Source organism: Nicotiana tabacum, chromosome 10 (genome assembly GCF_000715075.1).
Source record: "Nicotiana tabacum cultivar K326 chromosome 10, ASM71507v2, whole genome shotgun sequence".
Lineage (NCBI taxonomy): Eukaryota > Viridiplantae > Streptophyta > Magnoliopsida > Solanales > Solanaceae > Nicotiana > Nicotiana tabacum.
Window position 1 is genome coordinate 123721233 of NC_134089.1, and position 10780 is coordinate 123732012.

The 10780-nt window shown below is 37.2% G+C and overlaps 1 protein-coding gene across 1 annotated transcript; it reads right to left on the reverse strand.

Moving 5' to 3' along the window:
• Window positions 1-228: 228 nt before the first annotated feature.
• On the reverse strand, window positions 229-651 carry LOC142165352 (uncharacterized). Its single transcript, XM_075223924.1, has one exon. The coding sequence runs from the start codon at window positions 649-651 to the stop codon at window positions 229-231; it is 423 nt and encodes a 140-aa protein (XP_075080025.1).
• Between the last annotated feature and the right edge of the window lie 10129 nt (window positions 652-10780).

Below are 10780 nucleotides of genomic sequence, written 5' to 3' on the forward strand. Positions count from 1 at the left end.
CAGGTGAACTGTTATCTATCCACCTATGAACTTCTTCAAACATAACTTCTTCAGCTGGTGCTTTCCCTTTATTATGATCTCTTCGCAACTCCTAACTACCTTCAGTCGCCCAACTAATTATAACTAACTTTCTGAGTACAAAGACTGTTATGCCCCTTACTAACTACTTACAATGACTCCTATTGCCTTTAACTATTTTGGTATATAACAAATCCCCCCCCCCCCAAACTAAAAGTCCTTGTGCTCAAGGACAAAGGTAGGAAATTGTTGTTTAAAGCTATGAGCATCCATCCAAGTGTTGTCTTCTAATGGGCAATTGAACCACTTTACTAGGAATTGTATCACAGTTCTTCTTCCTTTAGGCACAAGTCTGGATTCCAAAATTGATTTAGGTTCCAAGATAATATACCCATGAGGTGATAGGGCAACTGGTAGTTCAGCAACCACAAGGCCAGCTCCAATATGTTTCTTGAGTTGTGATACATGGAAGGTGGAATAGATCTTATCATGAACAGGTAAATCCAGTTGGTAGGCTACAGAACCAATTTGTTTCATCACCTGAAATGGCCCAAAGTACTTAGAACTCAACTTGTGATAGTAGTGATCTTTTAAGGACATTTGCCTGTAACGTTGCAACCTTACAAAGACCATATCCCCCACTACAAATTCTCAGACAGTTCCTTTGTCTACCTGTGACTTCATCCTTCATTGTGCTAACTGCAAATGATGCTTCAAAAGTATGATGGTACTTTCTCTTACCTGCAGACTTCTATCAACTTCCTCCACCAATGGGCTATAAGTGACATTGAGCATATAAGTCGGTGGCTTCTGCCCACAAAGAATTTCAAATGGAGTCAGCTTAGCGGCAGAGTGATATGTTGTATAATACCACCATTCCGCTAGGATTAGCCAATGTGTCCAATCATTTGGGATGTCATTACATATTTACTTGAGATACCCTTTTACACATTTGATCACTGCTTTAGTCTGCCCATCTGACTGAGGATGGTAAGTTGTTGAATGATGAAGCTGAACTCATTGTACCTCAAAGAGAGATTGCCAGAACTTACTTAAGAATACCACATCTCTGTCACTATAGTTTGGGGTAGGCCATGTAGTTTGTAAACATTTTCCATGTAGGCTGAAGCTGCTGTATAAGGATTCTTCATACTGATGGAGTGAGCATATTTATTTACTCTGTCCACCACCACTAAGATTACTGATTTAGTAAAGGACTTAGGTAAGCCTTCAATAAAGTCCATACTAATTTTTTGCCACACTCTTTCTGGAAAGGGCAATGATTGAAGCAATCCTTGGGCTGCTCACATTTTCTCCTTTACACATTTGACAGGTTTCACATTTTTTGATATGTTCATACACATCAGACTTTGGCTTCCTCCGATAATACGGTTGATGGATCCTCTGAAACGTTGTTATCATGCCTGAGTGCCCTCCAATTGCACTATCATATAAAAAGTGCAAGATCTGCTCATTTAACTCTTTATCAGCTCCCACTACTATCCTTCCTTTCCTCTATAGAACTCCATTCTTCAACATATAGGTAGGTTTAGATAAAGGGTCTTGAGTCAGTTGGTAGATTAGTGGTGACGTCCAAATCCACTACTAAAAAGTAAATGGACACGGTTGCATGCAAGAAAATTTACCCAACTATGAGTCGGAGTCGAATCCCATCGAGAATCATACGTAGGCGATTAGAAATGTAAGAGAATTATCACTTGTTATGCAATGTCAAACACTTAAAATTGTTTTTTAAAAATATTTATACCTAAATGTGGAAATGTAAACTAACCTAGAAAGCAAATAAAATGATCAATGGCTACAAGTATGGATGCACCGGGAATTACACTCAAGTAACGATCCAATGTATTTTATGATTTTACAAATATGAGCGGGTTTATGTTAATTAGCCACAGGTAATAATTCTATATTAGCTTCTTCCAAAGACCAATAAACGTCCCAATTGAATTATCCCTAAAACAATCAGGAGATTAAGCACACCCGGATATGGCTACAAGCAATTCAATCCTATCCCTAGGTAGAATCTATAAAATGAGGGATAAAGCCTCAAGTTCTTGTTAATTAATCTTTCCCAACCCCAAATAATCTTTCCCAAAATTAATTCGGAGTTAATGGGCGAGTCCTAGGGTTAGCTAATCCATTTGGAAACATTAAAGAACAAGAATAATTAAAGTAACAATAACTCACTTCATAAAAGGATAAAAAATCATTCAATACATAGGCACAACAAGGTATTTAATCCACACTTTAAATATTATTATTTTCATAAACAAGATTCAAGTGTTGAATACAATACTACACACTTAGATATTCAATACAAAGCAAGGAAATGAAGAAATGAGTACAAAGGAGTAAGAAGTTCTTAACCACAATCTTCAAATCTTCAAAATCCAAGTGTAAGTGCATAAACCCTATATGACAACCTTGTTCTCTCTAGTCCTAAGACTGAAAATAAGACAAAAGATCTCTACAAATGAGTTGATTTATGTATTAAATGGTTTGGGGTCAAAGTTTTAAATTTCCAGAACTTCCCAGTTTCTTCTTCGCGTTCGCGACTATTCCTTCGCGTTCACGAAGGTTTGTTTTCCTTAGGCTTCGCGTTTGCATTTGATCCTTCGTGTTCGTGAAGGTTTGAGTTCTAATTCTTCGTGTTCGTGATGGGTACCTCGCGTTCGCGAAGGTCTCCTGCTTCTTCGCATTCGCGTTGGACCCTCGCATTCGCGAAGGGTAAATCACTAGCAGGTTCCATTTTTCATTTTAGCTTCTTTTTGACTTGGTTTCACTTGGTTTCTTCACCATTACTTCTAAATCACATACAACCTGTAAAATAGAAATAAATGATATTAAACACACGATTTTATCACTAAAGTATAGAAAAAATATAGGTTTAATACCAACTTATCAAACCCCCAAACTTAAACTATTGCTTGTCCTCAAGAAATGAAAATGACAAAATCTCCTCCCATGTATTTAACTCAATGGTGCATCCATATCATGCCAAGACAAAAAGGTCTACTATAAGCACAAACACATGACTTTGATTGGTACCAACAATTAATCCAAAGCATATGAATTACCAAACACTTCTCATAAACTTCATTACATTTCAAGTGCTCAAACATTATGCAAATCAAATTAGCAATCAAGTCATGACACTAAAGCTTCACAATTTGCCTCTTTATCACAATTAACTTTCTTTGGTCATTACTTATAATTAAAAATGGGATTAAATTCACAACTCAAATCTCATGTACCCTCACATTTAAGAGAGAATCCCACACTCATAAATCTAAATTCAAAACAATAATGAGATATCAAATGGAAAGAATTAACTCTCTCTCACAAAGATGTTCAAATGCATACAAGTAGTACCATAGGATTGTCCTTCGTATATTTCTCCACTAATGTAGACAACTTGGTTCAAAATCAATTAGGACTTAAAGGGTTGTAGTTTAGGCTTTTGGTTAAGGTAGGGCACAATTTTGGTTAGAGTGACTCAAAACCTCCCCAAGCACTACAAAATTTACAATCAAAGCCCACTTCCTTCAAAAACATTTTTCATCCTTTCTTCACTTTTCATTCCACACCTAATCTTCCCTTTATTTACAACTTCTTATTTTTTTTCCTTCCTTTTCAAAATCAAGGAAGGTTTCACTCTTTTTTTTTTATTATCTTTCACTTTTTTAGCAACTTTCATATCAGAACTTTTCCAACATTCACCCCCAAACTTAGGCTTTTATCCTATGTTTACACTTTGAAATTACTTAGGGAGAAGATGCCAAAAGCTAGATCAATAAAGAACAAATGATTAAAGCTTGTAACATGGTTGCCAAAGAATAAGGTTTAAGGCTCAAAATGGGTTGATTAGGGAAAATATTCAAGGGTAAGAAATTTAAGGCACAATAGCGGTCCAAGGAAGGCCTAATATCATTTTTCAAACCAAGTTAGTCTATGATTTCTCCTTGAAGCACATTCTGGGCAAATTCTAGACTACAAATAATGCAAAAGAACTCACAATAAATCTCACCACACATGGCACATGAACACTCTAGTAGAATACAAATCCAAAATCCAATTGAAACCAATGACTCAAAAAGGTTACATATAGTATAGGAAGCTATTTAGTGAATCAAAGAGCCAAAATTTGAGTCTAAAAGTCATGACAATGATCTTTACTTCAATTATTTTTCTTTTTCAATGACCAAAAATTCATATGCCGATGTTTAAAACATGTTGGTACCAAGCAAGCCACAACTTGGCCAATGGGCACAAACCCCAACTCAAACCCTTTATTCTTCCTAAATTAACATAGGCTATATCTAAACTACAAGACTAATTCCCTTAAGAAAGTCGTCTATCTATCAATCATCGGGAAAAGTTGATAAAAATTTACTAACAATTACCTGGTTCAAAAAAATTTTTGCTTCTTAAGAAAAAGAACCGTGGTACAAATAAAACCAAGGATATAGCCACCAAAATAAAGCATAGTATGTAAACAAAAAATTAAGAAGCTAGTAAACCTCAAGTCACTGAAACATACTATATATAAAACTAAAACTCAAGAAGCTAGTAAACATACTAATATAACACATCACATGAATATACAATAACAATTAATAAACTAAAACATCGACCAATCTCGCAAGTTATCACATAAAAAAAAAGGAAAAAAAATTGTTCATGCTCTGCATACAACTATCATATCTAAATGAGTCACCCCTAATCTAAAGTGTTGCACTGTCCTCAATGCAACTAATCAATACAAGATAAAAAGAAGGAGGTGCTCCCTGAAACCGCATCACTCGGAGCTAGAGGTGGTGGGAAATTTGAGCTTCAAATCCGCATAATCATCAACCTCCGATTCATGTGAACCACAAAATGTACTAAGCTTTTGCATCATCTTGGATAGAAGTTTGCTTTTCTTCTTCTCATGCTCCATGAACTTTCTCTGCCTCTTCTCAATCTTTCCTTGCCGGCGACTCATATTCTCCAACCTAGTGTTAATGGCCTCCACCTTGCCCGTGATTGCTTTTTGCTCTTTGACCACATCCTCCATGGATGGTGGGGCATCAACTCTAGTATATGTGCTAGCCCCAGCTGGGTCAGTAGGAAGGCCAGCTATAAGCTTCCTAATAGGCACATCTACTCCATGTATCTGACTGGATAAGTGGCACATAGTGTGAGGGCCGGATTGGAGTGGTCCCATGGGGTCAAAGGACCTTAATGCATGTGTAAAGGATCCGACGGGATTAAGGGTGGCCTTAGAGAACTGCCCAAATGAAGAGGAAGTAACATCAATTCTCCTCTTTTTCTGCTTGTCACTGGGTCCCCTTTTCAGCAAAGTATGGATCATTGTTTTCCAGGACCTTTCTCAACATCATTTGGGCATTTAGGCACCCCAGCATCATAGCATAGTCGAATGATCAAAGATGGGGAGAATAGGCTCTTGGACCTCCCATGAGTGGCTTCCTCAATTTCCCAAACAATGTGCTCTCCCATGTTCACAGGCAGTCCATCCAAAATAGCAGCAATAATTAGTGCCCTCTCTAGTGTAACATCAATATCATTTGTAGAGGGCGACACTCTTACACAGATAATAGAGAGCCATGTCTTTGCCTCAGCCGTGAAATCAAGAGAATCATCTCCCTTGTGCACTATCATCCACTTCGGGGTAACCCCATCATGTAACTTATCCACTAGCCACTGGTTTCCTACTGCTTTAGCTCTGTCTCTACGGACCTCATTATCAGTATTGGGAAGGCCAAAAATACCATTGATTATCTCAGGATTGAAAGGGAGTTGCACGCCCCGCACAGTAGTAACAAAGGCACCTTGAAAGTTGGTTCTCAAGGCGTTTGCATAGAATTCCAAAACTATTGTGTGGTTGGCATTATTTGGTTGCTAGGCAAAACAAATTCACCTGCTTTCTATCAACCTAGTGTAGAAGCCTGGCATTTTAGCTTTGACCTTTTCCAAGTTTATGCCTCTTTCCCGGACGATGGTCTTTGACAAGAGTTCATCATATTTTTGCTCACATGCTGCAGATAGAAACCCGTCATGATCAAAGGGTTCCTCTTGTTCATCTCAAAAGACATATTCTTGCTCAATTTTATTGTGTTCCAAATCCATATTATGCCCAAAATACCTACAAAATAGACCAACAATGTTAAAAGCTCATATAGACACTTAAAACAATATATTGGGAAGTATTTAGGCCAAAGAAATGGGCGAAAAAGGTCCTGAGCAAAGCTGTGTGAAGCTATTATTTTTGGCCAATTTTGGGACTGCCAGTGGTTGCTCTTCGCGTTCGCAAGCAGATCATCGCGTTCGCGAAGAGCAAAATTTTTGCCCACAATTAGACCTTCACATTCGCAAAGGTCAAAAAGTTTCTGCCCCAGTGTTTTGCCTTCGCGTTCGCGAGAAGACCCTCGCGTTCGCGAATGTCATTTTCCTCGCCCAGACCTTGTTATCTTTCAGGCTTTTCTTCAAATAGTTGGGGTGCCCTATATTCTTTGTTCATTTGTTAGACTATTTAAGTACAGATCTTGCCCAAATTTTTCTACAACAATAAACACTCACATTCAACCAACCTCATCCAGCAAGCACAACAAATTTCACACAAGAATTTGACATTTAAGATTACAAATTTTTGAACCCTAAGAACCAATCAACCATGGTTGTTATTTTATTGTTTCACACCAAGAAAGAGAAGAATGATTCAAGAGGGAAGAGAGGAAATCACATACATGAATGGAGATGAAAAATTACAAAAGTCTTGAAGATTATTGATGATTTGATTTTTGGGGGCTTAAGGAGTAGAGGGAACTGTTGTGTGAGCAAAGATGGATGAATTTCTCGTTTCCAGTAGTCTTTTGGATTTTAAATTACACGACCATACGCGTCCACGAGGGATGGGTTGCCTACGCGAAGCATGTTATCTTCTAATAGGTCGTGAATACGAGTGAGACATCACAAATGTGAAGGTTTAAAATTTGATAAACCTACATGAACGCAAAAGGTCCATGCGAACGCGAAGAGTAGTCTTTTACAGTTCTACAGTTCTGGCAGCTACAGGTTTTGGCTCTCTGGACCACTCCGACCTGCTCAAATCTACTCCAAAAAATCTAAAACTTGGCAGATTAGTTACAAATAATATTCTAATCTATTCTAGAAAAGCAAATTTCAAAAATGACTAAAACTTTTGAAAACGATGGGTTGCTTCCCACCAAGTGTCGTATTTAACGTCGTTGCATGACGCAAAACAACTTTACCACTTTTCTCACTATTTGGACGATATGAATTGGGCACCAAACTTTGCATCAAGCTTGTAACCATGAGCGGTGGGGGTGGTAAGTAGGTGATCAAGCCAAGACTTAATTTCTTCATTTTGCACTTCTTGGCTTTCATGTGAGGAATGTCATTTTGCCTTCTTGTTCCTCAAATTGTAAAATGTATGACCTTTGTCTTTCCTCCTCGCAATCCCGCATTGACTCGTGTAGTTCAATTCCCATATCACCACACAATTTCAATGTTGAAAAATGTTTGGAATGTGACATTAACCCTCCAAATTGCAATTCTTCCTGGATTTTGACATCCTCTTTTTCCCCCGGATTAGAATCAATTTCAACCATATTTTCATTTATGTTCCATATTCTTCTTGGCATCACTAACACTCATGGAGTCGGTTTTGGATGTTCAATTCTTGATTCCTCAAAATTAGAGCTCACTTTCTTCCTCGAAATCGGACTCTTCTTGACTTCCTTCCACACTCGCAAGTTGGTGGGCATAGTAAGCCTCAACCAATATTTTTATTTGATCTTCCAACGTGCGAATATGTTCATCATTGTGAATCAAGCTTTTTTTAAAGTCCTTGAATGCAAAGTTGTGCTTCTCCTCATTTGCAAGAATGGTCTCCAACATGAGCATCATCTTCTCATTTTGAGCATTAAAAAGTTCTTCTTGATTTTGATCAAGCACCAAGGAAGGATTTTCGGCTTCCACATCTAAGAAAAATGCTTGGCTATCATTAACATCCGAGGCTTTTTGGACCTCTAAAGCTTCAAGAATTTCTTCCATTTGTGAGTGCAACCTTTCAAGTTCCAAGTTATTTTGGAGACTATTTTTCAAAAGCTCCTCCAAGGCACTTTGTTCTTTGTTTTCTCGTTCAATTAGGCATTCTAACTTGAGCTTGATCTCTCCATTTTGACCATGCTCAACTTCTTCCATTTACATAGCCCTATCAGTTTCATCAATAAAAGTAGAATCATCATAGCGGAGGCTTTGGTAAGGGAAGGACAAATAATCACAATCATCGCAATGACCATTTTGATGACCACACTTATCACAAATACTCCACTCATGGTTTGAGATTATGCGCACAATCCACCCCCGGGAGAATTTAAACAATTTTGCCACGAGTATGGCCCTCCACAATAAGGACAAGGTTATCAAAGTATGAAAAACTATCATCCGACCAATTTTCATTATATGATGTCATTTTTCAAAACTACCAAAATAAGCAAGAAACAAACAAGAAAAATGGACCAAGGTAAGAAAAATAAATTACACAAACATTCACAAGTTTAGACCAAAGCACTTACGCTTATTTCTCAAAAAACCTAAATTACGCCAAATTATTCCCAGGAAATGATGCCAATTTTGATAACGTCCAAATCCACTACTAAAAAGTAAATGGATATGGTCGCATGCAATATAATTTACCCAACTATGAGTCGGGGTCGAATCCCACAGAGAACAATATGTAGGCGATTAAGAATATAAGAGAATTATGACTTGTTATGCAATGCCAAACACTTAGAATTGTTTTTATAAAATATTTATACCTAAATGCGGAAATATAAACTAACCTAGAAAGCAAGTAAAATTATCAATGGCTACAAGTATGGATACATCGGAAATTACACCCAAGTAACGATCCAATGTATTTCATGATTTTACAAATATGAGCGAGTTTATATTAATTAGCGACGGGTAATAATTCTATATTAGCTTCTTCCAAAGACTAATAAGACTTCCAAATTGAATTATCCCTAAAACAATTAGGAGATTAAGCGCACCCGGATATGGCTAAAAGTAGTTTAATCATATCCCTAGGTAGAATCTATAAAATGAGGGTTAAAGCCTCAAGTTCTTGTTAATTAATCTTTCCCAACCCCAAATAATCTTTCCCAAAAATAATTCGGAGTTCATGGGCGAGTCCTAGTGTTAGCTAATCCCTTTGGAAACATTAAAGAACAAGAATGATTAAAGTAGCAATACCTCACTTCATAAAAGGATAAAAATCATTCAATACATAAGCAAAACAAGGTATTTAATCCACACTATAAATATGATTATTTCCACAAACAAGATTCAAGTGTTGAATACAATACTACACACTTAGATATTCAATTCAAAGCAAGGAAAAGAAGAAATGAGTACAAAGGAGTAAGAAATTCTTAACCACAATCTTCAAATCTTCAAAACCCAAGTGTAAGTGCATAAACCCTAGCATCCAACCTTGTTCTCTCTAGTTCTAATACTGAAAATAAGCCAAAAGATCTCTACAAATGAGTTGGTTTGCGTATTAAATGGTTTGGGTCAAAGTTGTGAATTTCCAGAACTGCCCAGTTTTCTCGCCCAGTTTCTTCTTTACTTTCGCGACTATACCTTCTCATTCGCGAAGGTTTGTTTTCCTTAGGTTTCGCGTTCGCATTTGATCATTCGCATTCACGATGGGTACTTCGCGTTCATGAAGGTCTAGCTTCCTGCTTCTTCACGTTCACGTTGGACCCTCGCGTTCGCAAAGCGTAAATCACTGGCAGGTTGCATTTTTCCATTTTAACTCCTTTTTGACTTGTTTTTACTTGGTTTCTTCACCTTTACATCTAAATCACATACAACCTGTAAAATAGAAGTAAATCTCATAAAACACACAATTTTATCACTCAAACATAGCAAAAATATAGGTTTAAAGACAAGATAAGTTGGTATTTTACCAACTTATCAATTAGCTTTTTCAAATGAGGATCATTGACATAAGACTCCTTGATCTTATCTACAAAGTCAGAGCAGACATATGACAATGTTTGCAGTTGTGGTTGGCTTTTAGGCAGTCTAGATAGAGCATTTGCCTCAAGATTTTCTTGTCCCTTTTTGTACACAATAGTGTAGTCGTACCCCATTAATTTGGCTAACCACATCTGCTAACTAGGTGTAGAAATTCTTTGCTCTAGGAGGTATTTGAGACTCTGATGATTAGTTCTCACAGTAAAGTGCTTTCCAATCAAGTAAGGTCCCCATTTTTGGATAGCTGCCACTATAGTCATCATCTTCCTCTCATATACTGATAACAATTGATGTTTATTGCTCAAAGCCTAGCTCATGTAGGCTAGGGGATGACCCTTTTGCATAAGCAATTCTCCAATACCCACTCCATAAGCATCATTCTCAATGACAAACTCTGCAACAAAATCAGGAAGTGCCAACAGATGGGTGGTAGTCATTGCTTCCTTCAATTGTTCAAATTCAGTAGTAGTTGATTCATTCCATAGAAATTTATCTTTCTAGAGCAATTCAGTTATTGGTCTGGCTAATAATCTTACCCCCTAACAAACCTCCTATAATAACCTATTAAGCCTAGAATCTTCTCTTTCACTTATTGAGGAGTAGTCCAGTCTAACATAACCTTGACTTTGCCAGAATCAATAGTTACCCCTTCTTAGGTAATCACATGTCCTAG

Bases quoted from the DNA above. Each gene is read 5' to 3' on its own strand.
- LOC142165352 (XM_075223924.1), bottom strand. From the start codon at position 651: ATGGTCTTTGTAAGGTTGCAACGTTACAGGCAAATGTCCTTAAAAGAT.